General features: G+C 49.9%; 2 protein-coding genes across 5 annotated transcripts in view; one reads left to right on the forward strand and one right to left on the reverse strand.

The window, feature by feature from the left end:
• Ric3 (RIC3 acetylcholine receptor chaperone) overlaps positions 1 to 4,508 on the forward strand; it is a 41,455-nt gene extending 36,947 nt beyond the window's left edge. The window contains exons 8-9 of the transcript XR_016538082.1: positions 69 to 203; positions 3,411 to 4,508. The gene's annotated coding sequence lies outside the window, so the exon portion shown is untranslated. The remainder of the gene's footprint in view (positions 1 to 68; positions 204 to 3,410) is intronic.
• The window catches only part of Tub (TUB bipartite transcription factor), an 81,564-nt gene continuing 54,093 nt past the window's right edge, over positions 402 to 27,872 (reverse strand). Inside the window, exons 1-12 of one of the 4 annotated variants that reach the window (XM_090348234.1) lie at positions 19,798 to 20,027; positions 12,920 to 12,971; positions 12,099 to 12,261; positions 9,236 to 9,379; positions 8,006 to 8,173; positions 6,931 to 7,052; positions 6,556 to 6,753; positions 6,201 to 6,313; positions 5,405 to 5,522; positions 3,650 to 3,748; positions 3,262 to 3,433; positions 402 to 2,859 (exon numbers count right to left, since the gene is read on the reverse strand). In XM_090348234.1, the coding sequence (XP_090204360.1) occupies positions 2,726 to 2,859; positions 3,262 to 3,433; positions 3,650 to 3,748; positions 5,405 to 5,522; positions 6,201 to 6,313; positions 6,556 to 6,753; positions 6,931 to 7,052; positions 8,006 to 8,173; positions 9,236 to 9,379; positions 12,099 to 12,261; positions 12,920 to 12,971; positions 19,798 to 19,835 (1,521 nt within the window). In that variant the 5' untranslated portion in view covers positions 19,836 to 20,027 and the 3' untranslated portion in view covers positions 402 to 2,725. Of the gene's footprint in view, positions 2,860 to 3,261; positions 3,434 to 3,649; positions 3,749 to 5,404; positions 5,523 to 6,200; positions 6,314 to 6,555; positions 6,754 to 6,930; positions 7,053 to 8,005; positions 8,174 to 9,235; positions 9,380 to 12,098; positions 12,262 to 12,919; positions 12,972 to 19,797; positions 20,028 to 27,872 lie in introns of those variants that run through there. The other 3 variants (XM_090348233.1, XM_090348236.1, XM_090348235.1) reach the window with 3 other exon arrangements.

Here is a 27,872-nt window from a genome sequence, read left to right on the forward strand (position 1 = left end):
GCTTTTAAGGTGCCATCACTAAACTACATTGAGATTTATCTAAAAGTGTGACAAACCAGTTTTTTCAGGTGATGCCACATTGGAACTGAAAGAAGCTTTCTTTGATGGTCTCTTCCTACTCAGAATCACAGTAAAAAGAGCTGGTAATTCCCCAGGTCAACTTTCTGTTCAAGGAGCATGAAATGAAGGGACAGAATTCACAGGTGATTGTAACGTCCTCCTTATTCTTTCCTACTCATCCTTGCAAATGTTATCTTAAGGAACTTCAGTTGTTTGCAAATTGCCCTTTTCCCCACATACATGTAGACACACAGATGGACACAGAGCACCTTAGAGCCAGAGGAAGGAAAAGCTAGACTTCTGAGAGGAGCTGGAGAAGTGACTTTTCACCATTCTGCAGAGCCAGAAGCAGTTACAGAGGAGGGGGAGCTGCTTAAGGTCTCAGCTGCCTAACACTCTTAGGAACAGCTCAGCCCATTACCACTTTACTTACTACCCAGTCAAAAACCATCTGACAGAGGTGTGAAGGATAAGAACTCTTACTGTGGGAGGGACTGAATCCAGGTGAGCCCCAGGGCCCTCATGGGCTAGTGGCCCAGAGCAAGAGGTCTGGGAATAGTATCAAAAAGGGTAGAGGCTTAAGCAGGTGACTCGATTGCTCTTGCACCTCAGTGTCCAACAATGGATTTTGTGCTGACGTTACCCTTTCCCAGGCAATAAAGTCCATGCTGTCTCCTCACTTACTAACACATCCAGCCAACTTCCTTTTTGTGCTAAAGCAGAGTGCAGAGGCCGAGAGTTTTCCATTGTGCTTCTGATTTTTTTACTACCCTAGTGCTAAAATCCAGAATCAGCTTGTTCTGTCTTAAAATTGTAGGCCCAAGAACAGCCTGACCAGGCTTCCTTCTAATGTTAGCGTGTATTTTCCTGAAAACATCCAGATGAACTACAGATAGGTGATACCATTCTTTCATCATCAAATACTTTGATTCCAACATAGAAAGTCTTGTACCTCTAGGAAGTAGACCATGTTAAATACTGGCTTGCTGGAGATATCTCTTACAGGAATACATGGCCCAGGTGTGGTCAGATTCTCTTAGAGCAGGTGTGCCTTGCTTATATCATTCTACATAGGAAATCTGTTACCAAAAAATGAGCGCAAACTACTTCCACTTAAGCCATGTATAACTTTGATTTTTAAACAAATTCTAGTTAGCCTTTCTAAGCATATCTACTGTAAAGCAAGATCATTTAGTGTTTGCTTCCCACTGTTTTCTAGCCTCCATCTGGGCAAAAAGCCTCTGCTAGGGCAAATGACAAATAGGCAAGAGTTTAGTGTTCCCACGCCTGCACTGCAGAGTGAATGCTGCCATCCAGAGAACAGTGGGAATGGAGGGAGCAGGCCCAGCCTGAGACACTCAGACTACCTGTCCTACTTGTGTAATGGCCCTATAATCCGCATAGAGGGGCCAGGTCTAATCAAACTGAAGTGCAGAAAAACAGCTTCCAATAGGGAACTACCTGATTTCCTACTGGAAATGGCCTCAACTTACCTGTCAACTCTGCTTTAAGTCTCTGGAATTGGGTAGGGAATAGAGCATGCAGAATGGACTCTGGTAGGTTAGACAGCTGGCGATACTACTTTGGGAAGAAGGGGATCAGATTCTGGGCTCTCCCACTAAGCAGCTATGTACTCCAGCACAAGTCCCATTTTCTCAGTGTGGTTCACCAAAATTAGTAAGGACCCTACCACCTCTGATCTCTTATCCTGAAAGTCTTCCTCTCAGCCTGTTCCACTGCCTCCTATGAAGAACCACACACAGTAGCCCTTATCACCAGGACTTGCCTGATAGCAATGGGAGCTAGGTTTCCTCAAAGGAGAGTCTTCCTGGAGCATGCCATGGCTTGAGATGGTATGTTGCCAACAAGAACTGGTGACTTGTAACCCATCTGTGGTTCTCAGGAATTGCTTTGGCTGCTCGGCCAAGAGCTTCTGGGCCTAGTGGCAGGGTTCCCGGGAAAGCCCTGCTTCAGGGAGCCATTTGGGCACCCTCCTGTAGGCCCTATCCACTAAGACATTTGGCCTTGAGGCCTGGATTCCCATCGGCCTCTGCAAGCACAGAGTAAACCTGGCAAGACAGATGAGTTAATGTGCTAAGCCACCAGCTGATCTAGCCCCAGATAGCCTTGCAATCCTGTCACCTACCTCTTCCTTCCACCCTTAATTTCTGTCAGGCCTAAAGGGGGCCTTTTGAAGTTGGAGGGGTCAGGCTTGGCCACTAAGTGTTTTGCTACATTAAGTTTCTATACCCTATACACACATAACCCTACCTTTTGGGGGCACCTGTTGTCATCCTACTCCTGGGCTGAGAAGATGGCTGGGCCACCACAGCCCTGCTTGTGCTTCCTTTCCCCATATCCCTCTTCTGGCCATCTCACTGAAGAGGTACCCCGTACTGCAAACTGGGTACTAACCCAAAAATGGAGGTGTGTATGTTGATCGTGGGGCACAGAGTTATTCTCATCCCTTCATACCCACTTGCTACTCCTTGCCCCAGCAATGGAGGCAGAGGAGCTAGTTCCTGGTTGGTTAAGCCAGGGAGCCTGCCAAGGACCCAAGCTTCATCTGGCAGAAGGCCTCTGAACAGAGGGTAGGCAGGGCTGTCTCCACAGGCAGGCAAGCTCCACTTCAGGCTGGGCAACCCCAAAGGGCATGAGGACGCCTCTACTCGCAAGCCAGCTTGCTGTCGAAGCTGGACAGAGCAATGGCAAATGCCTGCAGTGCACACAACGGGTAGTTGTAATCCATGGTGAACACGTCCTCTGCTACCCGGCCAAACTGCATGACGATGTAGTCCGCTGGAGCCCGGCAGAAGCATGACATAGAAACAAAGAGCACAGGATGGACACCCAAGCCACAGAGATGCCAAAAAAATTTCAAAGGAAATCGAACAAATGAGTACAAGAGAAGCATCATGTAGCAAAGGAGAGGGAAAGATACAAACAGTAAGAAATAAGGGGAGAAAGTCCATTTAGGTAGTGTTTTCATGCCCAGTATTCTGCTGAACACACAGAATCTAGGGCCAGGGTTCTAAGGCGGCTCATCTAGGGCTCATCTAGTCATTGTGCTTAGAAAGCTCTATGTCTAATCCAGACCTTATAGCCTACACATTTGACTCCTTGCTACAGACTGGGTTAGGTAAGCTGAAACCTCAACTAAGGGCCTGGATGTCCTAGGAGAAGGAGGGCAGAAACACTTACGGTCATTGCCATGGATGATCTGGAAGTTCTTCACAGAGGCCTGGGTAACACGCCCATGGAAGTTGAGTACATAGGACTGTGTGTCGTCATTCCAGACTGGTGTCTTGTTTTGCAGCTCAATAATAGTCTCCGTGTTCTTATTCTGCCAGCGTGCTAGCAGCGTCTCATGCTCCTGGAGGCAAACCTTATCTGAGCCAGGCCCAAACTGTGCTATCATGACAACCCCAAGGAGAGCTCGTTCCTCAGGATGGCTTCTTGAATCACTCTAGATCTCCAGGACTTCTTGAGTGTGAATCCCCAACCCATTCCCATTGCAGCCAGGGTCCTGCCCTGAGGAGTTCATGCAGAGACTGCTAAGAGGGCAAATGGGTGGGGGGCAAAGACTCACATTGCGGGGACGGATAGAGACTCTCTCATGAACCATATTCATGCCTGGGACAATTACACTCATCTTCCGAGGTCCCTTGAAGCCTAAGACATTTGTCTCCTGGGAAAGAGAGAGAGAACTAACTCAGCACTGGACCTTAGCTGAGAGACTTTTAACTACAGGGAAACCTCGAGGAAATGAATAAACATGCACTAGTCTATACTACTTCCACTTGAAAGCCTAATAAGCATTTCTAACATCACCAAAACTAAGTCCTATTCTAATGAGTTAGTGGCAGCTCACTTCCACTTGCTTAGGCAGTCTTGAGTCACCATGCTGGACTCGATCTTCTTTCTTACCTCACTTATAGAGCAGTTTCTGTGCCTTCTACTTTCAACTACATCCAAATTCCTCTATTGGCCACTAGCACCATCTCAGGTCACTGTAGCAGCCATTAACCAGACTCCTCGTTTCTGTCCTCTTACCTCCTCCCCACTCTGTTCTCAACACAGTAGTGAGTGGTCCTGTTAAATGGTTGAGTCTCTTACTCTACTTAGCAGAGTCTTACATGGTCCCTCTCCCATGCCTGTCCTTCATGCCAGGCATTCATGACCTTTGCTCTGACTGTATCCTGGGATGTAGACAGCTGGCTTTTACTCCCTCCTAGTGCACACATGCCTTGACATTTCATGATCTTCCTTGATTTTTAATTCTTAACATTGATAAGAAACACGTTTATTTCACTTGTTTTGGGTTTGACTCTCCCACTAGGGTTTGGTACCATAAGAGTATACCTCTACCTATGTTTACTGCTATGTCCTCAGTGCCTTAAATAATAGGGGCTCACTAAGTACTTGAAAACTTAAGCTGCTTCTCCAATTTGACCAGCAGGTGGCACCATGGGACTATAGAAAACAACTTGATTTCCAACCCCCTCGAAAGTGTCTCTGCAGAGATTGATGGAACATCTATGTTCAGTTTGTGTGTGGTACTGGGGTTTGAGCTAAGGACTTCAAAAATGTGCTTAGTTTTTGCTCAAGGCCAGCTCTACCACTTGGGCCACATCATTTCTGGTGTTTTGCTAGTCAGAAATAATTAGACTCTTGGATTTGCCTTTGAATAAAGATCCTCTAATCTCAGCTTCCTGAGTAGCTAGAGTTATAAATAGGCATGAACCACCTGGCTTATTTTTGCATTTTGAAAACTGAAGAAATAGAGTTGTAGGTTTTTTTTTGCCAGTCCTGGGCTTGGGCTCAGGGCCTGAGCACTGTCCTTAAGGTTTTCTCAAGGGTAAAGCTCCACCACTTGAGCCACACCACCACTTCTGGCTTTTTTTTTCTCCTATGTATATAATACTGAGGAATCGAACCCAGGTCTTTGTGTATGCAAGGCAAGCACTCTTTCCCAAGAGAATAAAGTTTTTATATTCTACTTTGGTATATTTTTAGCAAGTGATCACCTCTGAGATTTAGTTGGCTGTCTATAAACAGGACATACCCTGTAGGTTAACGTTCAGTGGAATGATAATAAATAGGGCACTATTGTGATCCATTCAGGCTCTGCATTCCAGATTAATACAAGAGAAACACAGACAATCTACATTGTCTGCCTCCTAGGTCTGGACTGCAAAAAGCCAGAAGTGGTCCCAAGAGTTGCCCCCTGCTATGATTTGAGCCCTTGTCTCAGGCAGAATCACTACACAGCCCAACTGGCCCCCAGATCAGGCAGCACACTACTTTCACATCTACCTCAGAGACCTAGGAACCCAGGACTCACATAGCACACAGCTGCCAGCTCCTGGCGCAAGGTTCCACTTTCCAGAGTAGAGGACGATGCCTTCTGAGGGTTGACTCCATTGTCATAAACTGTGAACTTGGTGCCCATCAAGTTGGACCTAAAATAAAGGCACACTCAATAAAGGACATGTACCCTCTGTTGCAAGGTATGGAATAGCTCAGAATATGCCTCAGAAGGTCCCTGGAAAGTATACTGAATTAGGCCAGGGCCAGATCTGGAATGTTATTTCCTAGGCAGAGGCCTGGACTTCTCATTAGACTCATGTCAGTGAAGGAAATACATGGAGTACAGTACCTGGGATTCCCTGGGTTTCTCTGGGGAAACTGGTACAGTACATGGGAGGTGAACAGTAGAAAGCTAAAGACTATAGAATCACCCACAGGCATGGGTGATTGCCTCTGTTCATCTACCCCTATCTCTACCTTAAGCCGATTACTTGAAATCTTAAGCTTTTGAAAATTGGTACTCACCTACCTCTTGAGGCCTGGGAGTCTGCCCTGAGTCTTCTGCTGTGACTGTAAGGCCAAGGCAGCTCTTCTCTGGTGGCCTACATGATGACTGACATCCTGAGTTTACTGTCTCAGGTTAGGCCTGTTCCCACCCACCTGGGAGTGACTAAGTCTACATGTAGCTCTGTGGTGGGCACAGGCTGGGCTTGTGGGTAGATATGACAAAAAGGATCCAGCCCTGGCCTAGAGTTTCAAGGCTGAGATGTTCTCTACAGACAGCCTACCCTGCTTCTCCCTCTCCCTTCCATCCTAGGGAGGGCAGGTACCTCAGTTTCCCGATGTAACTGTCCCCTCCTCGAGACAAGTCTGTTGGGTCCACGGAGATGAGGTAATTGGAAGTTTTACTCTTCTTTCTCTTCCTTCCCGCCAGGAGGAACACCTTGGGGAGTGGGAAAAGGGCACTGTTCCAAGACCCAGCCTCTGCTCCACACACACCTCCCGGCTTCATGACCCCACTGCTTGAGTGTACATGCACAAGCAGACACCATTCTACAGAGCAGGCAGAGAGGCTTTAGTTCCTCCCAAGAAGCTGAGAGGTCAGTGTTGGACTGAGACTCCACACTGTGGTCACCAGGCCCTCAAGCTTGCCTAGTTGAAAACGCATGCTCAAAAGCACCTTACCTTCTTCCCATCCTCTCGATCGAGGTGCAGGAAGTAAGTAGGGTACATGCCCCGGTCCATCCCCTTTTTGTCTCGAGTGATGCGGCATTTGATGGTGATACCCTGGGGCGCCGGCCTCAGTCCAAACTCTTCAAGATCCTGGACCTCCACATCAGCCAGTGGCTCCGGGGCTGTTGGGCTGGGGGCTGAGGCTGCCTCCTGTGAGGACAGAGTTAGATCTTGAGCGCCAGGGACCCTGAGAAACCCAAACCGGTGCCGGATCCCTGGGATGTGAGATACACCCTCAGGAGTCCTGTGGAAGAGATCAGCCTCCACCTGTGGATGGGCAGTCCTGAGCACTGCCTCTGCCTGCATGGGGGAAAGCCCCTCACTCACCCGGACGGACTTCCTGCTAGTAGCAGAGCTAGGGCGAGTGTTGCTGTTCAGCTGGGAAGAGCTGGAGCTATTCTCATCCTCCTCCTCCTCCTCTTCATCAAAGCTCATGCTGCTGGAAATGCCTGGGGCAAGCAGAGGAACAGGGAGGCATGACAAGAAGAATCTACCCCCAGAATATAGGTGGTTACACGAACACACACATTCAGACACTGGCAAGCTTACACAGCCATATGCACACACATGCTCACGCAAGCATGCTCCCACACCTCCAGATGTACACAGGGACACATGTTCTCTCATGAGTACAGGATCTGGGACTAGTCACCATCCTAAGGATGTATCTATCCCCACCACCCAGTTTCAGCTCAGTCCCTGCATCAGCCCCTCTCCTGTCTCCTGTTATCAGGCCTGCACTGAGCTGAACCTACAACAGGGATCCTCCATTTCTGCCCTTGATCACATCTTCCTTGAGGCTTTGGCTGGACACTGCCAGAGAAAAGGCTTTAGCTCATTCAGCAAAGTTCAGGGCACCCTGACTCTTCTTTCCTTGCCTACTCAAAGCCTCAGTGCCAGCTGTCTTCCCCCCACATGAAACGCCACCTAGTCCCAAGTTGTCTCAACAGCCCTTTCTCAGGAAGCTGTCCTCCTTTAGTCAGTTCCTCTCAATGCATGTTTCTACTAGACTTCCTTCCTTTGCTACCTTCCCTCAACAGCGGCTCCTGAGGGTTCATGAAGGGGAAACTGGGAGGCTAGGCCTAGCATATCTTAAGTATCCTGGCCCCGCTCCTGCTACTACAGTATGGCTACCTTCTTTCAAAAGGACTTTTTCTAAGAAGCAAAAGGAAATATTTTCCCTAAACATGAGCCTCCTGGTTACCCCAGGTCATACTTCTTTCCCTTACCTGGCCCTCAGAGAAGTTCCTGCCCCAAAGCTTTTCTCTCTTTCCATGTGTGCCCCTTCCCCACCACCCGGGAGAGGCTCCACCAGACGTAGGAAAGCCATACTCCTGGAAAAGGGTGCAACTGAGAATCTGGGACTGAGCTTCGGTCCCAGCTGGGCCCCCATGGGGCTCACCCTTCCTCTGCATCTTGGCACGGAGGTCCTGCCCGCTGGGCCGAGGGCCCCCGCCAGCTGCTGTCTCCCCCGCGTCCTGGGCGTGGTCTGACTGGCCCACAGTCAGGATCTGCACTGGGCCTTGGGCCTCAGACTTGTCTTCTGCCAGTGTTGCTGGCCCGCTGGTGCCTGCAGGCCAGACACTCCTGAGTTACATCCAGAGGGAGAGGAGGGCCTGGATTCTCAGATGTCCAGGAAAGGGGTAAGGGAACAGAGACCCTTTGCAAAACTTTTATTTATAAAACTGATTTTTAAAAAAAGACCGCTGTCAGCCTGCTGGTAATTAGTAAGCTGTGAAGAGATGTGGGCTTCATCTGGTCTTCCAGGATAAACTGTCAGGAGACTGTTTGAAATACCATCCCACACCCCACATCCTTAAGTGACAGCAGTCACCTACAACAAAACCAGCTATGTGGTGGAGAAAACAAGATGGAGAACAAAGATTCAATTCAGACCACAGGTGAGGCCAACAACCATGCGTGGACATGGCCAGCGACAAGTTGTCAGTCAGTGGCTGATGTTTATCTTTCCCTCTCAGGCAGACACACAGAGTATTCACACACATTTTAAACATAGGGACTCCTGAGATAAGGCTTCTTTGGGCAAATATTTGCCTGCCAGACAGAGACTCTCCCGTCCCATGTCAGCATTCCACCCCAAGTGGCCTCAGCTTCGTAACAAAAGTGAGGCCAGGCTCAAACAAGTGGTAGCTCCTCCGTCTGGCTGAGGTAGGCACAATGTTTCAGCCAGCTACAAAAGCCCATGGACCTTGATATACCACTGACCCATGGTGATGGTGGCCTGAAAAATCACTGCCTACGGACAAGGGTTGAGGAAACAGGATCTAGCCAGGACACTGGACAGGGATAAAGACCACCATCATCCTTTTCCTTGATCCCTAGAGATCTTTACTGGAAAGAGGAGCAGAGAGAACACTAGCTGTGGCCCAGAAGCCCATATTACAAATAAGTGCTGACAGAGAATGCTGCACAAGCTGCCTGAATAAGGTACAATGGCCAGGGGCCATCTCAGGCCAAGAGGAAGGTGTGGTCTGGGGCAGAGCTGAGCTGGACTTCTGACAGTGAAGTAGCATGCCCTTAGCCACAGCCAGCCCAGGGGTTCTATGAATTAGAAAAGGCACCAAGCACTGGGAGGGGGGGGGGGGCAGAGCTGTGGGGAAGGCACACTTACCTTTGTGCTTTCCCTTCTTCTCTTTCCTAGAGGCTCCACCCTGGCCCCCTGATGCAGCTGCTGCCTTGGTTCTCTTGGCTGAGGCTGGTGCTGCTGGGCGGGTGGCTCCCAGCTGCACGCTGGCAAGTGCATCGGCCTCTTGAACTGCTCAGAGGAAAAAACCCAAGAGAGAGAGGAAAAAAAATGAGCGCTGAGTAAAACTCCAGCTTCTACTCCATCACAAATCTAGCATGGCATCTCCCACCCCTGTCCCCCATCACTCTTGGGCCTACAGAGTAGACCTACTCACCTCCATACAAAGGTCTAGGACAGACCAAAGCTATGATCATTGACAAGGCAGAACAACCCAAGTCCTGGGTCAGGAAACTATTCTGAGGCCTGGCAGGGCCAGGGCGATGTCCGTGAGAATGGCATGGAGTCATGCTTGACTCCTCTTTCTCGTACCTCATGAGTAAGCCATCATCAAGCTTGGAAGATGGAGAAAGAGGGTACAAAGGCTGCATCTCTGGAAGAGCCTACAGCTAGGGCCAGCCAGGGATCTGTGAGAGCACCCACAGGAAGAGCAGCTTGATGCAAAAACACAACACACACACAACAACGGGAAGGCTTCAGAAAGGTTGCAGCCAGTGCCTCCATGATCTTCACACACTAAGACCCTTAAAGCTACTAAAAATCCATGAATGGTTTCAAATTGCTCTTAAGATTGAGACCAACATTCTCCTACAGGACTGACTTCTCCATGTCTCCTTCTCTTGGCCCAACTACCCACTCCACCACCAGGCACTGCTGAGTCTCAGCCACTCCAGGCTTGTGTGAACCCTATTCACCACAGGGCTCTTGCTCTGGCTATTCCCAGTGCTTGCATTACTCTCCCTGGGGGATTAAATTCCAGCTCAAGGAAGCTGTCCCCAACTGCTGTCACACTCACACCCCCCCACCTCCCAGATCTTGGTTTCATTCCACAAAGGTTAACTATGACCATCTGCTTAACATCTTATAGACCATAAGGTCTATAAAACAGAGCTTACCTGAGTGAGCGGACCCGTAAGCCTTAATCCAAGCCTAATGCAAAGAAGGTCCTCAACAGACACAAAAGAAGCGAATGGAATGTACATGAATTTTCACTACAATGAACTATTCTGATACAGGTCAAACTTGCTCATTTTCCTTGAAATACCCCCCTCCCCCACCCCACCAAAAAAAAAAAAAAAAAAAAAACACAAAACCCTGCTTTTACCACCAAGCACCAGCAGAGGGCAGGGCAGGAAGCAGCCAATTTCCAGGTCAGATGGCCAGGTATGCTGCAGCCTCCCCAAGGCTTTGTCCACTACTCAGAGCTGGACAAAAAGACTGAGCTTCAGGGAAGTAGCATGAACCTGACAGATGTCTACAGTTTTCAGGCGAATGGCCCTAGGAGGCCCTACCTGATCTGATGTCTGGTTGCCTGTATCCTAAAACATACTCCAGTTTCTTCTGCTTTTGAAGTCTTAAGATAGAATCCCCGACAACCCCCCCCCCATTTTATACTGGACATAAAAAATCCAGGAAAGGGTAAGCAACTTGCTCTCACTGTCATTTTAATGATGGCAAAACAGTTTCAAGACCAAAGCTGTCTTCTGACGCCAGTGACACACGTCCTGGAGCTGTTGCCTCTCTTGCTGGCCTTGGCCCACAGTCAGTGCCTAAGAAACATCTGCCAAACACCTGCACATCAATGACTCTTTAAGGTAGAGTCCCCACATTCTGGGTATAGATGCCCACCTTGTACGCAGCCCCATGGCTCAGGTGCCAGGCTTGGCAGAGCTGGGGCTATGATGCCCACCTGCTAGCAGGCTAAGCTCCACAGGACCCAAGTTTGTGGCTGCCCTCCCTGCAAGGTGCCACAGCCATCCTTGGCATGACTGCCGCATAGAAGCAGAGGACGAGGCTGCTGGGGAAGGGTGGGGTGAAGCCAGTCTTGTATGTAGCAGCCTTTCTTGATCCAGGGGGGCTGAGGCCCCATCCCTCTCCTACAGAGCCTCTAAAGGGGGGTAGAGGCATAGTTGGTATGGCCCAGGATGCTGGACTGGGGTACATAATAAAAGAATCATGAAGGAGCTTCTCTTTGAGGAGGCAACACAACTCGGTAGAAAGACCATTTGTCTGACAATTCTGAATCAGTCTAGCCCTACTGCTCCATGTACTATAGGCAAGTTGCCCAAACATGGGGGATAGTGAAGAGGAAGTCTAAATGCAGTATAACACCCAGTGTCATGCTTAATCCTGGCAAATGCCTGAAGGCAACCTTCATCATTGGAAAGGAAGTTTCCTCAAGAATCTACATGCACACGGAGGGGACCGAGCTTATACAGTATGCAATGTCACAGTGTAGGCACTGAGCCAATGAGGGGTGTGTGTGTGTAAGGATTACATTAGCAGAAGTCAAAGAAGAATCTGAAGCATTAAAGGACAGGGAAAACAGCAATTAGTTGGCTAAGGTGAGAAAACTACCCGCAGTTCCATGTCTGTGGAGGTTGCAGGTCAGAAGGCAGCCCCTAGAGAGGGGAACACTGTAGTTGCTAAGATTCTTCCTACCTGTGGCAGTGTTACAGCTGGTACTGCCCCTGACACATGATGGAGTAAATGACTGCATACCTAGCACAAGCCCAGCAGGGGGCGGTGGTGACTGTATCTGTCTATGTCTGCTTATGTCCGAGTCTCCCCCAATCCTCTGGCTTGGGGTATCAACCAGGAGGGAGGGTCTGGGCACAGGGATATAAAGGAGTCACCCCCTGTCCCAGGTGGGCCACCAAGACTCTCCAAAATACTGCAATGACAGACAGCAGTATCTTCCAGGCTGTCACTGGGGCGAGGGCTGGTGTACCTTGATAGCTGGTGCTGCCGCTGCTGCTGAGGTAGGACTCCACCAAGGGGGCTTGCTCCTCTGACTGCCGGGCCCGCCGACTCCGGGGCCGCCCATCTGCATTGGCCTGCACCATCAGCGGCTCCTGCCGCTTCTTCTTCTGCTTCTGCTCCAGCAGCGCCCGCTAGAGGCACAGGGTAGACACGGGGGAGCTCATCTACTACCTCCACCAGAGAGGGGCTGGGGTCCAGAGATTTACAGTAGGGTCCCCAAGTTCCTAAGCTCTCCTCTGGGCCAAAGTCTCTAGGAGCTGGAGACTTGGGGGGAGGGGGAAAACACCAGGAAAGGATGGCAAAACTCAGTCTCAGTGGCTGCCTTGACAGGCTCCCAGCACAAAGCCCAATCTTCCAGGTGCAGTGTCTCTGGTGGCTTTTCTTTGGTGGGGGGGGGGGGGGGTCATGGGGCTTGAACTCAGCCTGGGCGCTGTCCCTAAGCTTTTCAGCTCTAGGCTACCACCCTACCCTTGAGCCAAGCCCCACTTCCCATTTTCTAGAAGTTAACTGGAGATAAGAGTCTCAGTTCCTTTTATGCCCGGGCTGGCTTTGAACCTTGATCATCAGATTTCAGCCTCCTGAGTAGCTAGGATGACAGGCGTGAGCCACCACACCCTGCTCTGACGGCTTGCCTTGGAAAGACCTCATGTACTGGGTTAGTCCTGAGCTTGTAAAAGTGACAGCTCAGCTCTCTCATCCCTCTCATGCAGGAAAGCCAGCCAGGAGGGACAGCAGCCTCTGTCCCCAGAGCCCCCGCCCAGGCTCTGCCCTTCCACCAGTGCTACTCACCTGCCGGTCGAGCTTCTGCTGCCTCAGGTTGCTGCCCTCATCATCTAAGACACTGCAGAGGAGAGAAGGGGATTCAGGGCTGCCCATGACATGCCAGGGTCTGGCCCAGAGCCCACCACTCTCCCAAGGTGGTTTCTGGGATTCCATGGGGGAGGAAGGAAGGATGGAGGCTGCCATCTAGACACTAGTTCAGAACCAAAGGGCTGGGTCCCCCCGTTTCGGGCACCCTGGGAGCTTATCTCCTGGGAGGACTCGGGGTCCTGAGGACTTCTCAGCTAGCCTAGTCTAAGAGGGGATGAGAGCCTCTTCTCAGATCCCTAAGCAGGGCTAGGCTGCAGAAGGATTTGGGAGAAAGCCAGACAGAGGCATCCCTACAAGCCAGGTCCAAGGCTGGACTTCAAGCCTGGGGATGCCACCAATTTCCCCCTACCCCCTTCTATCCTCTCCGGATGAGGCTGGGTCCTCTGGAGGAGGTGTCCCCCCCCCCCATCCCAAATGCTTGGCTCCAGGGCAGGCAGAGTGGAGGTACTGACACACCCTCCCCGCTCAAAGATACAGAACATCCTCTGCAGTGGGGAGAAAGAGGGTAAGAAACCGAGCAGTCCCCACAGCTGGGTGGAGATGCCTGCGTCGTGGACAGCACAGGTGGATGCACAGCCTAGCAACCAACCACCAGCCACTCCCGGGCCATAGATATGGCCCAGGAAGCACCGGGCCACCAAACCTTGGGGTCCCACTAGCCGTATCTCCCCTCAACTGGCACTGCCTCTTGGGAGGGGAGAACATGGATAGAGAGCTTATCACTCAAGCCATTTCGTTTTCTTGCTAGTCCAAAATATTTTAGGCCCAAATCCTACCCCCAAAAAAGCCAAGATCAGGATGGCTGTGTGAGGCGGAGGGGGCACCTGAGAGTGTGAGCTCCGGAACCCCCAGAGATGCCCAGCCCAAACCAGCGGCAACCCACGCAGCAACCTACTCAGGCAGATGTGAGTGAATCGGGTTTGTGAGGTGTGTGAAGGGGATCCAGCCATGTGCACACCACACAAGACCACGACTGTGAGGGAAGTGGGGGTGCCTGTGTGGTGATGGGCACAATGTGCAGGAGGGGAAAGGCAAAGCCAAGTCACTCCATGGACAAGGTAAGACCACTTCCATGTTCTCACGTCCCTGCTTTGTAGCTACAGCCCTCCTTGATCTACGCATCTCTTATCTCCAAGGGAGTCAGAGGAGGTGGAAGGAGGTCCACGATCACAGACTGCTTGTCTTTCACCGCTAGCTTACCCACCACCTCCTTTCTGGCTATAAACAATCTTAATATTTGAAGTGGCCACTTTCCTATAGGCCACTCCGCACATGACTCTGAACCACACAGCCCAGCCAGCTGCAGAGCACAGAAGAAAACAGTTTACAGACTTGCCTTCCTAAATCAGCCCACCTGCCTGGGAGGCGGCAGCTGCATCTGGACTCTCTGAGCACAGAAACAACCTCTGCAAACACTTGAGCTGCCTAAGACAGCAGCCTCACTGGAAGGTGGGGATGCTGCAGTGAGGGCCTCGAAGAAAGGTCCAGGCGTCTAGAGTCCAATGCACTGGTCACTGGCTCATAAGGTTTGCACGGCTTCCTGGGGTGTCACATGAGGCAGCCACCTGGGTCACCCCCATCAACCGTGCTGACTGAGGACAAAGAAGATGCTGACAGGAGCTTCCAGAGAAGCGTGGAGAATGGGACACACATTCTCTGATGCACACGGAGCCAAGCCACCTCCAGAAACACTGGGTCATGGTGGCAGCTCAGCAGACTAAAGGTGTTCCTAGAAACTGTGTCCTCACTGTCTATCCTGCTCCCTTATCCGTGACGGGCACAAGTCTTCCTACTACAGGCCCCGTCACTGCATGAACTCCCTCCACCTCGGACCCCACCTGCATTCTCTGAGGGAAAAGGCGGTCTAAGAGCAACAAGATTTTAGTAGCAGTGGTTACTGGGTAAGATTCCAGGCAGAGAGCGTTGATCCAACGCCCTGCACGGAAAAGGATAGCGCCATGGGGCTCTGAGATGCCTGAGGTCTCCTCGATTTCAAAAGAGCCTAGAGAACTGCCCACCGACCCACGCATCACCACAGAAAGAGGGCTAGCCATTGCAGGGATGGCAGCTAGGGGCAAGCAGCAGTCACTAGGTCCAGTGGAACCTGTCCAGGAGACACAGAAGGAGGAGGGGGGAGAGACATCACTGGGGCAATCAGGTTCTGGAGAGCTGCAAGGTCATGAAGGCCGACCCACAATCCCATAAGTACCTCACAGTGACCACATCATTCATTCTGAGTGATCTTCCTCCCTGTCTCTCTCATCTCCCCCTTCCTCCCCGCCCCTCTCGTGGGGAGGGGGCAGAAAGGAACCCTGCCACGTAGCAGCAGGGAACAATGTTAACCATGATGGCTGTCTCCAGGAAGAACAGAAGAAAACCCCCCTGCCTCAGCAGGCCCAGCTCCCCTCTCCGCCTCCACCCAGCTGGCCCTGCCTCCTCATCTCCACTGCAGCACCATTCCAGGCATGTCTGTGTTCTCACCAACACCTCCCTGGCCAGCCTGCCTCTTTCTCGGATGGGCACCGTTGTAGCTTGTACTCAACAATGACCATGCAAAGAGACATTAATGGTTTCTTAATGACTCGGACTCCAATTGAGACTCACTGCCAAACCCCGGCTGCCAGCTGCAGCCCCGCCAGGAGATTCGGAAGGAGACAAAGCACTGATGGATGGGGCTTCCAGCTGACCCTAGTGGTTCCTTCATTATAGTTGCCTCTCCAGGCATCTCCCCCAAGACACTGGAGTGCCTGAAGTAAACCACCTTTAAGCAGGGGACAAGAGCCCAGGAGCTCCTCTGCTGTAGACTGGAGAAGCCAGGCATGGCCAGCATATTTAGGAAGACTGTTTCCATTCTCTTCTTCCAGTCAGCTTATAAGTCCCAGCTAATGTACCAGCGCTAACCAGAAGCCAGGGGCAAGAGCTGGAGCTTGACCCAACCATTTGTATCCCCTTTTCCAGGCCTGCTTTGCCCTTTCTGCGTTCTTCTCTCATGCCTTCCACTCAGTCCCATTGGGGCGTGGCCTCTGCTGGTCCTAGGAATCACATTAAGTGGGCTGGGAGGGGAGGACAGGCCACCCAGAGGATCTGGATGCAATGCCAGTTCTGGGCAAGTTTAAAACTGTGGCTTCTGCTGCCTAGCAGTTGGCTGAAATGTGGCAGGATAAGGGCAGCTCCAGAAGAGAGAGGACTGCACTCCACCATGCCATGATGGGCGGGGCCTGCCCGGATGTGGCAGGTGTATTAATGCCACTAGGGGCAGTACCCCCGCCATGGTCATTTGAACTGGGGAGCATGCCTCAGTATCAACACTGCCTCACCATCGCATTTTCCTATTTTGTTTTTTATCTGTATTTTTTTTTAAGCAAATGCCATGAATGAGTCGAATGCTCAGCTATGCAAACTGGACAACATAAACCACAGCTGGTAAGCTCTATTAACAGGAAATGGGGAAGCTGCTAGAAGGAACTAACTGCCAAAGGTAGAGTGGTAGGTAGAAGCATTCATAGCACTACTGAGCAAAACCTAACAAGATAGTTACAGAGTCATCTCCTTCAAACACTCACACTATTCTCCAGAGAGCAGCATGCAAGGGGCAGACCAAGAGGAAGGGAACACAGAGGCACGCTTGGCTTCAACCCAAGGAAGAACTGTCCACCATCATAGCCAGCTGGTGAAAGTCATTCAGACCGGAGGTCACACACAGCTGGAGAGTGTGCGGGGGTCCTTCTGGCCTGAGATGCTCTTCCTGTGATCTACAGCCACGCCTTGCCAAGCCAGGGCCTGGGAGGCCCGCATCTGTCTTCAAGTGTGCTGAGAACCCAGAGTCGGGGGCCAGGAAAATGAGGAAGCCCTAAACATTACCGGGGGTTGCCACATGGTCCTCAGGGAAGTGGGCATCTTTGTTGAGAACCATGTAAGGTCCCTGCTCTGAAGGAATTGATGACTTTGTGAGAGAAACATCAGGCAGGAGATTCAGCACCATGCAGATAAGAGCACTGATACAGGAGCTGCCAGCCATCAACTGCTTTCAGCACAGTCCTGCTATACACCTATACCACGGGCCTTCCACCACAACTTATATACGCTTTGAAGTCTGGCATTACATACTCCTCAAGAATACAGGTACAGAGAAACTTGCAGAAATAGAAAATTATTGGTAGTGATTAAAATGGCGAAAAAAAATTCAGTTCAACTTTAGAAACTAAATGCTCTTTCCCTTTTAAGCCAGATGAGGCGAATTCATGACCACACACTGCTAAAATTACCCATAAGAAGATTATCATCAACTATCACTGCTTTGAAGAAAACAAGCTGAGTCCATGGAATGCAAGCTGCAACTATCACAGAGGGAGGAAACCCCCCCACTCTCCCCACAAACTAAATGCCATGATCCAGTTCGGACATGCAGACATTAGGGGAACCTCACGCTCGTCAACGCATGTGCACACATGCTGCTGTCACCCCCGGATGCAAGCAAACTGCCTTGTTTGTCCTCTGTCCTAGTTTTCTCTGTGCTGAGAGGTCTGTGGCTTTGCATTCAGCGGCCTAATTCATTCAAGGGAGTAATCTCCTTTCCTAGTCTGTATCTCCCCATTCTAGTAGCCATATTCCAGGTTCAAGGGTTTCCTGGGCTCAGCGCATGCCCAGAAAGATGGCATGGAGCAAGGGAGAATCTGCAGCTTCTGACTCCAGCACACCCACAGTTGAACACCTTCCTTCTGGCAGAACAAGAAGGCAGTGGATGGGGCAGGGGGGGAGTGACAGGGGGATACAGGAAGGGGAGAGGGGAGTAAAGTATACAAGTGCCAAGATGCCATCACATCTAGGCTTCCAGAGTGACAGTGATTTGCTGCTCTGGGTTGTGTGTGGAAGGGAGCATGGGGAATAGTTGGGCTAGGTCACATGCCAGTCACTCCCTTGCACAATGCCAGTACTCAGAGCACTTGCTGGAGCAGAGTCATTTCCCAGAGACAATCCTGCCTCCTTCACACCTCCCCAGAGTGAGGCAAAGGCTCTCTATAAAAAGGCTCTCTCCCTCTCAAGCTGCTTTAGCCTTTGGCTCTGACTCCCTGAGAAAAGCTTCCTTGAAACATAACCTAGCCTGGCCCAGCCCCCTACCCCTCCTAAAACAGGCCATCATTCCCACAGCCCTCTCTGCTGTCTTAAGTCTGCGAGGACCCCCTGCATCTGGACCCCTTCACGGGTACTTGCACAATAAAGTCTGCTTGGCCCAAAGGCACTGCCCCGCACCTCTCTGCTGGGCCTGGAAAAGCTGTTACTCTATGGGGGCTTCACTACCTTCTAGAAGGTTCTCAGCCCTGTTTCAAGAAACATCAGGATGCTCCAGAGACTGTCTTCTCCAATTCCCCCCCCCCGCCCCTCCCATCCCCTCCCCAAGCTGGTTGTAGATTCAGAGCAGTTGCTCTTTCGAGTTTGTACTGCCTTGGCCCTCAGTTCCATGTGAGGTAGCAGTGTGAATGCACGTCTGCAGGAGATCCTATCAGTGAGTCACGTGAGTGAGTGCGTGTGTGTATGTGTGTGTGTGTGTTGGGAGATACAAAACAATCTGGAAATCTCTGAATCCCCCACAGAAGCTGAGATCAGAGGCACCAGTTCTTTTCAAGAGAAACCCAAGCCAATTGCAGGTGACGGTTTGCAGACAGATCTGCTTCTAAGAAGCCTCGAGCTGTTTGTTTCAGATTCTGTCTGGACAGTCATGGAAAAGCCCTGTCAAATACTTGGCCAGAGGATGGAATCAAGCCTCTTCCATAGAGCAGGAGGTGTTTCAAAAAGGATCCCGAGGGTCCAGCCCTGCCTTCCACCAGCATGGGCACCTGGATCGGCTATAAAAAGTGGGTCTTGGCAGTCCAGCACTCTTTTTACACATATGCCTCTCTAGGAAGCCTAGAGACAGCCCGTAGCCTATGGCAACCACGGAGCCAATAGGTAGCCGAGGATCTGGCCCTGTTCTGGCCCTGTTATGGCGATCAGCTCCTTTCCCTGGTAATAGAGGATGGAGTGGAGGGTGGAAAGGCCTGCACCTGTGTGAGGCCAGGCCCACCCCTTCCAATCCCCTCCCACGATGGGGAGAACCTGGGCCGGCCTTGGGTCAGCCACAGAGTGTGGGAGCTGGAGGGGGGGCTCCCCCAAAGTGCGCCTGAGCTCTGTTCAGGGCTTTCATCCCTGTGAGGGCACTTGGGTGTGGATGAGCCTTCTCGTTAAGGAAGCAGATTACCGAGTTTCCCAGGGGCACGGGGGAGAGTGGCGCCGCGTATTCTCCGACGCAGGATGTGTGTGCGCACAGCTATGCACCTGTGGGCGCTAAAGGTCTGTGTGCACGTGTCTACGAGCAAGCCATGTGATCTTGGTTCCGAGTACCGAGCCCGGGAACCGTGCCGTGGGGCTGGGAGCTGGCCGGCAGGGGCATCCTTCGTCCAAGGCGAGGACGTCCAGTGGACACAGGCTGGCAGATGGGCGGGCGTGCACACGAGCCGCACCGGCGTGCACACGAGCCGGGTGCTGGGCCTAGGAGGGGGCTCGCAGCCAGCCTCTTCCCCCAGAAGGCCATCCGGGTGCGGGACGCACCCGAGCCCGGAGACCCCTCCCAGCAATTCCACCAGCAAGGGGATGGGGAGGGGGTTACACAGGCCAGGTGGGCCCAGACCCCCCAAAGTTGGGTAGAAAACACCCCCACGCCCCGGGCTTGGAAATGACAGGGTTACAGGCGCCCTCGAAGGAGGGTGCAGCACCCCCGAGTGGGAGGGAAGGAGGAAGGGAGGGGGCCGGCGCCCGCGTACCTGTAGGGGATCCAGTCGGAATGCGGCTTGGAAGTCATGTCTCTCGGGGGCGGGGCGGCGGCTGCGGCTCCGGAGGTCGGGGCCCGGAGGGGCTGGCGCGGGCGCCCTACTCAGCTCCCGGGCCGCCCTGGGCCACATCCTCCCGGGCCGGGGCGCTGGGCCCCGCCGAGGCCCGCGCTGCACGCCAGGGCCCCGGCCGCGGGTTCCGCAAGCGGCTGCAGCCGGCGCGGCGCGGCTCGGTGCGGTGGGCGAAGCGGCGGGAGCGCGCGAGGCCGCCTCGGGCGGGAGCGCGCATGGAGCGGGACCGCCGCCCGCCCCGCCCCGCCCCGCCCCTCGGCGCCCAGGGCCTCCGCTCCCTGCGTGGCAGCAGCGGCAGCCCCGCCTCCCCGGCCTCGCCCCGGCGGCGGAGACCCCACCTTCAGCCCCCTTCCCCTCCCTGTGGAGGACTGGATCCTCCACAGGCCTCCCAGCCTCAGTTTCTCCCTCTGAGAAGAGGGGAGTCGGTTCGGAAGTCCGTCTATCCCCTGGTAAGGGTTGGGAGATGGCTGCTCAGATCTAGTAGATACAGGGGGCAAGGGTGGGGCAAGATGTGCCCCAGCCTTCCTCCTGGGACACAGTGCCCCCTCCTCACCCAGGAGCCTTGGGTCCAAGGACAGCTTTTAGTCCTGGAGGTGTCCCACCAGCCAAGGGGAGGGTCACACTGACAGATGGCCCCCCCAACCGAGTTATGGTATTTAATATCATAGCCTTGAAAAGCAAAGTTCTTACCCCCAGAGAACTGTCCCATGCTAAGATGCCTGGGCACCCGCAGCTAGAAAGCTAGGAAGTGAAATGGAACCCGGAAACTCTTGTCATCTTAAGCCCTTTCTAGGAACTGCGCAGGTCATGGAAGCCCAAAATTTCTCCAGGGGGTCCTGGCTGTGATTAGGGCCCAGCCTAAAGCCAGGCAGGCCAAGCTGAAGAGCAGATGGAGGACTCACAGCTGGGCTGGCAGAAGAAAGGCCTGCGAGGTGCCCGTGGGTAGGCTCACAGAAAGGCATAGGCCTCACCCAGCTTCTGGCTTTTCATGCATGCCCACCTCTCAGCAGCTCCAACCAGGCAAGCAGACTGGTGGTGGTGAGGATCCTCTGGCGGTCATGATGGCATGACCATGAGAAAGTGTGAATGGCCACAGGACTGAGGAAGAACCCCATCCTGCTGCCTCGAGGCTAAGGCAGGATCTCCACAAGTGGACCAGACTCGCCTGGCTTCCTAACCTAGCCATGTCTGGCTCACAGACTACAAAACACAATTAAGTGTGTGGGGGGGGGGGGTGGATCTCAGGCCAACATAAATCATAAAGGGAATTGACAAATGGTTATCAATAATTCAAAACTTGGATACAAACTTGAGTCTCTGGTAGAGCACAGTTGAATCATAGTAAGGGGGTGTGTTTGTCAGGACCAGAACTTGTGTAGCAGTTAAGTGTTCCATGCTAATAAAATGGAAAGAGCTGGGAGCAGGGAGCAGTGTCTCACACCTGTAACCCTAGCTACTCAGGTGGCTGAGATCTGAGGATCGAGGTTCAAAGCCAACCCGGGCATTAAAGTCCATGAAACTCTTATCTCCAATTACTCACTACAAAACTGGAAATGTCACTGTAAGTCAAGAGGTAGGGCAGTAGCCTTGAGCTGAAGCGCTCGGAGACAGCACCCAGGTCCAGAGTCCAAGCCCCACGACCAAAAAAACAAAGGAAAAAAAATAAACACAATATGACATTTGGACTGAGCATGCTTACCCATATATTGTAACTTGTCTTCCCCTCACAACCACTATTATCACACCTATTTTCCAGCAGAGGAAACTGCAGCACAAAGGCAAGGATCAGGTGTAAAGTTGCATGGCTGGTCACACACAAGTAGTGCAGTCCATGGCCTTAAAGCTTCAGCTCCTTCCTGCCTGTCACAGTTCCTGCTGTTCTATGCACACACAGCCTCCTCTCCAGTGTCTGGGTATGCGACAAGTCATCCATCAGCCACTGCATCAGTGCTCTCAGAACACTGTTACCGCCTCTGACTATTATCAGCCTTTAAAGCTGTCCCTGTCACTGTGGACACAGTGAACTTCTGAGTGGCAATGTGAACTTCTTGGGTGTAGATGTGATACAGGAAGCAAGGCTGTGGCTTTGTGAGTTAGGCCTTGGTTTTCACCTACAGGCTTCCCAGGAAGGGAAACAAAGAGAGGTTGGTCCCTGCCATCAAGGAAGCAAAGCAGCTCCCTACAGACCTCTGTCCTTCAGGCCAAACCCTGCTAAGAAAATAGAGGCCTTTAGGCTGGGAATGTGGCTCAGTCCTACAGTGCTTTCTCAGTGTTCATGATGCCCTGGGTTTGACTTTGTAGTACCACAAAATCATGAAAAGCCAGAAGTGGTGCTGTGGCTCAAGTGGTAGAGTTCTAGCTTTGAGTAAAAAAAGCTCAGGGACAGTGCCCAGGCCCTGAATTCAAACCCCAGGACTGGCAAAACAAAAATGGAAATCAGAGGCCCTACCTTCTTGCCCACCCCTCCCAAAGCTATAATTCATAGCTATCTCATCAATTCCACTACAGCCTAGAAGACGATCCCCTCAAGAATTTGAGGCTATTTCCCCCCCTCATTCTCAAATTATCTGATACCTTAATGCAATCAGAATTAAGTTGGAAAGTCTCAGGAGCCTGGAATAATTGAATCTCTTAAATAGACATGTTCGGCTTCATCCTAAGGGAGTTAAATCTGTAGGCAGAGGGAGATGCAGAAATAAGATGTGTCTCTTCCTGAAGAGGCTGTGTGTGTGCACGTGTGAGGGGAGACCCTGCACCAATGCACACAAGTATGTGTTTGTATGTGTGTGTGTATGCGTGTGAATGTGCGGGGGGAGGGAGCCCTGTACTTGGAACCTGTCTGCACGGGTCTGTCCTAGTGTGTGTGGTACAGAGGAGGACGTGGGTGTTATATAGGGTTCCCAAGTGTTCACACTCAAGGGGCTTCTCTGGTTGATGCTTTAAGTTTATAATCTCAGCTTCATCAAAAAGACACAGCACAAAGCCAGATGAAGAATTCTGCACTGAGCCATGGCTAAACATTTTTCTTCACACTGTGCTGTACAGTGACCTTGAAGAAGGGCAGATGCTTTTCAGAGTTAGCCTGAAGAACAGAGGAACAAGGTCATCTCTATTAAAACACTACCACACAGCAATCCCACCATGCCTTTTGGGCCACCTATCCAAATATTCAAAGAATGAGGTATTTGTTGTGAATTTAAATTCATTTTAGACATTTTCAAACATGACAATCACTTGTCAGAGGAAGGGAGGGAGACCCTCCGAAGTGCCACCTAAACTTGAAGACCCGGATGCCAAGACCAGCTTATAGCTAGACCAGTTTGTCTAGGAAAGTGGCTAATATTGGCACCTTGTAATTTCCTCCTGGAGTCCTGTATCTCCTATAACTCTGTAGCAGTTTCATTAAAGAGGGACATGTTTTGTCAATTCTGAAAGCAGGAGACATAAACAATAATGGGCATCAATTCAGACTGGACCCTGAATGGTGGTTTGGTATGATGACCTTGAGGCCCAAGGAAGAGAATTCAAATCCATCAAATATCCATTAAACCCCTCCTAGCCCAAAGGCTGATAACCAGGCTGAGGAGGTTTGGGGGCAGGAGTCAGATATGAGGCTGCTTTCTGAGATCTTTCAGTTTGGCAGTGGAAACAAAACTCACTACGGTTGATACAATATAGGTGTGTACTAGTACTAAGGGCAGAGGAAGCAGAGGAGAGACAATTGTGCTGGAAGAAGAAAGGCTACATTAAGACAAGTCTTTTCACCTTGAGGTAAGAGCAGATACTCCGAAAAAATTACAAAAAGGAATAGAGCAAACTGTGGAGCTCCTTGGAGCAGGTTGAAACTTTCTTAATAAAGACCCAGCAACACACAAAAAAATGGGATTACATTAAACTTTAGTGCTTCTGCATGGTAAAGGACATAGCAAGCAGAATAAATAGCCCACAGACTAGGAGAACATCTTTACTAGCCATATAACACATAAGGACCTCATATCTAAAATATACTTGCAGCTCAAAAAAATTAAATCCCCCCCAAAAACAAATCCACAAATAAACAAGCACTCCATTAACAAATGGGCCAAAGACTTAAAGAGAGATTTCTCTGAAGAAATAAGAACAGCCAGTAGACACATGAGGAAATCTCTGGCCATAAAAGAAATGCAAATGAAAACAACACTGAGATTCTACCTTCCTCCAGTTAGAATAGCTAGTATCAGAAAATCTAATAACAACAGACGCTGGCCGGGATGTGGCAGAAAGGGAATGCTACTACACTGTTAATGGGAGTGCAAACTTTTTCAGCCACTCTGGAAAGCAGTAAGAAAGTTCCTCAAAAGACTAAACACAGAGCTCCCCTATGACCCAGCAATCCCATTCCTGGGCATTTATGCATATGACTATAAACAAGGCCACACTAAAGCTACCAGAACAACCATGTTCACTGCGACATCATTTACCATAGCTAAGATATGGAATCAACCCAGATGCCCCTCAGTAGATGAATGAATCAAGACGATGTGGTATATATACACAACACATTTCTATGCTTCCATCAGAAATAATGACATTGCCCCATTCGTAAGGAAATGGAGACCTAGAAAAAACTAAGCAAAGTAAGCCAGGCCCAAAGAAAAGTAGGTTATTTCCCTCATTTGTAATAACTAGAATATATCTATGATATTCTTGAAAAGGAATCTCAATAGCCCAGTTGCTAAGTGCATAGGGCCATTATAATGAAGCATATCAACATGAACGCCAAGAATTGAAAACAAGAGGTTCTCATTATGACCTAAATGCAGGTCTTTTTGTTTTCTTTTGTTTTAGTTCTTTGTACCCTTTTCCTTCTAAATAAGCTTAGCCAATCTGTGGAAGGGAAAGGGAATCATAGAAACAGCAGGACAAAGGATGAATTAATGCAACATTGATACTCACTTGACACTATATTGGAAATTAACTTTACAACTTGCATTGAGGAGTGAGTGGGAGAAAATGAGGGATGGGGTAAGAGTATTTAAAAAGAGATGTACTCACTACCTTATTTATGTAACTGTAATCACCTTGTTCATGACCTTTTCAATAAAATTTTTTTCAACTTTAAACAGTAATTTATTTTATGCAGTTTAAATCCATCATTTAAAAATTTTAAAAAGGCACTTTAAAAAAACTTTTAGAAATACAATTTTTCTAACTTTAATGGTGATCACTTAAAATAAGCAACTCACCAGACATTTAAAAATCATCACAACACTATTACTTTAAATAATTTTTTAAGTTCCAAAACACAAACATTCACTGTATAGTACAACACACTGCTTAGCAGTAAGATTAATTTCCCGCTATTAATATACTTCCTGTAGATTATGAAATTGTAGGGTCCTGAAAAATGATTCAAATGTACAATCTGAAAACGAGGTAGAGAGAATTGAAATAGCACAATCCAATTCTAAAGCTAGCTTTAGAATTAGTTTCTCTGAAGAGAACCCAGAGAAGCTCTTAATTCATCTGTGCCAAGATTTCTATTTCAACTCTGTCAAACACAATCCATTGTTAAATCAAGAGGTTATATTGATCATAAAAAAAATCCCACAGGTTGGGGCTGGGAGTTTGGCCTAATGGTAAAGTGCTTGCCTAGAATGCACGAAGACCTGGTTCAATTCTTAGTACCACATACGTAGAAAAAAGCTGGAAGTGGTGTTGTGGCTCAAGGGGTAGAGCGCTGGCCTTGAGAAAGTTCAAGAACAGTGCCCAGGCCCTGAATTCAAGGCCCAGGACTGTCAAAAAATCACAGGCTACCTCTCAAGATCAATAAAAACTTTAAAAAAAATGTAAGACAATCCTTTTCAAAGGGTGCTAGTGGCTCATGACTATAATCCACAGAGGATAACAGTCCAAAGCCAGATAGACAAATCCAAGGGACTCTTACCTCCAATTAATTAGCTGGAAGTAGAGCTATGACTCAGGTGGTAGAGTGATAGTCTTGAGCAAAAAACAAAAACAAAAACAAAAAAAACAAGAGCCTGAGGCTCTGAGTTTAATCCCCCATACCAGAACATGAAAGGGTATGCAAGTGTGTGTGTATGTGTGTGTGTGTGTGTGTGTGTGTGTGTGTGTGTGTGTGTGCGTGTGCGCGCGGACGCGTGCGCACCTTTCAAAGAACAGAAAAGCATAATGGTTGAGCTTAGGTGAGTGGATTCTGCTAGACATGATAATGCGAAACATAATGGTTACCAAGATTGTATGACTGGCTGGGCACTGTGTTTGTTTCAGACAGGGTAAAATGAACAAAGAGAATCAAGGTGCCAGTCAGTATGGTGGCATGAATGGTGCTGTGTGATAACAGAAGGACCTAGAAGCTAAGGTAAATAAAGTCCGATCATTTAAGACAGCCAAGGGAGGTGTTTGGATCTTATCCTAGAGCCAATGAGGAACCACTGAAAGATACTAACTCAAGGACAAACTGTCCAGGTGTAACAGAAAGGTATGATTTGGAGGCCAAAAAAAAAAAAAGAGGATAGGAGACAGAGCTCTCAACAGTGGAAACTGAAACTGCTGGGTGGCTCCTGGAAAAGATGGGCAGGAACAAGTAATTACCACGGGAAGGGACAAAGTGTCTATCAACTGGGGTTTGATTAAATACATACTATATATTCGCAGGATAGGAATCAATAAGCATCCTTTATGGTGAGTTTTGGATGAGAGAGAAACAGGTTTGTAGAAAGGGGTACCCTTGTGAGCACCCATTTATCAGGCAGACACCATGGTGAAATAGGGGTCGGTCGGTGGCCAGACAGCACTTTTTGTACTTCCTATTTAAATAACGACAGCATTACAAAGATCATGGCTGCATTCTTTATGATTAAAAAACAAGTAAGTAAGCCTATGGATGCCTCTGGGAAAAAAAAAATACAGGGTTACTAGTAGAACTAAAAACAGCATGTCTATTTTCCAAACCACTGCCGAGTATAATAGCAACTAATCTCCACATACACATAAAAGAATAATGTTCAGGAAACATAAAGCTCCTAAGGCATTAAACAGGGTACCAGGAATAAAACTGAATGTAATGGGTATGAAATGGATATAAATAGCCACCGTGCGTGGATCGTACATAGCTGTCATTTGTAGAGGGCATGCTCTATGCCAGACACTCATCTGTATATCTCATAAAAACAAATTTGGATGACAGGATGATGAAACCAGGCTAGGTTTCCATTGGAGCTCTGAATGGATAGTCACCACATTCCAAAGTAAAGCAGGGTACATTAAGCAGGCCATAGCAAAGCCTGGGTCGGTCTTATCATCAGCTGATACCCTTATACAATCATTAGAGAGGCCGAAAAGAAGGGTTGCTTGAGGCTGGAAAACTCTAGAGAGAACTCTTAGGGTCTGGATATTCCTCATAATTGAGAACAATAAAGGAGGCTGGTGCCTTCATCTCAAATCCAAAGAGTAAAAGTTCATGGAGATCCCAGGAGAGCTTAATATCTGGCTATTATAGTCTTAGTCACCATGGCCCAGCATCGATTCATACCAGACAAATCCAAAGGGTAAGTAGCAGCTGGCTTTCTTTATGGTAGAGCAGGTGGTGGAGTTTTAAGATCAGCCTGTGCTCTGGGATTTGCAGGCCAGAGGAAACATAACTCCTGTGGGCTGGTGTGGGTCTCCGCGTGGAAGCCAGCTATGAATGGCTTAGCTCAAAGCTGAAAAGCCTTCCTCCTATGAAGAACAGTGGCTCAAGTTTTCTAGGGTCTGAGGAGGGATCCAGAAGAAGAGCTCCAGGAAGAAAGAACCACCCACCTTACAGGAATTGCAGGAAGAGAGCTAACTGGGGCCATGGTCTCCAAGGCCCTACCAGAACACCCTGAGTATAGCCATAGAACTGACCTTGTCTTTCCCTTCCCTCCCTCTTCCTCCCTCCATTTTGGACCCTGGAAAGGGTAAGATAGTCATCTACACGCTGGGCCCTCTCTCCACAGGAAACTGTTTTATGGCAG

This window comes from Megascapheus bottae, chromosome 16, assembly GCF_031878675.1.
Source record: "Megascapheus bottae isolate mThoBot1 chromosome 16, mThoBot2.hap1, whole genome shotgun sequence".
NCBI lineage: Eukaryota > Metazoa > Chordata > Mammalia > Rodentia > Geomyidae > Megascapheus > Megascapheus bottae.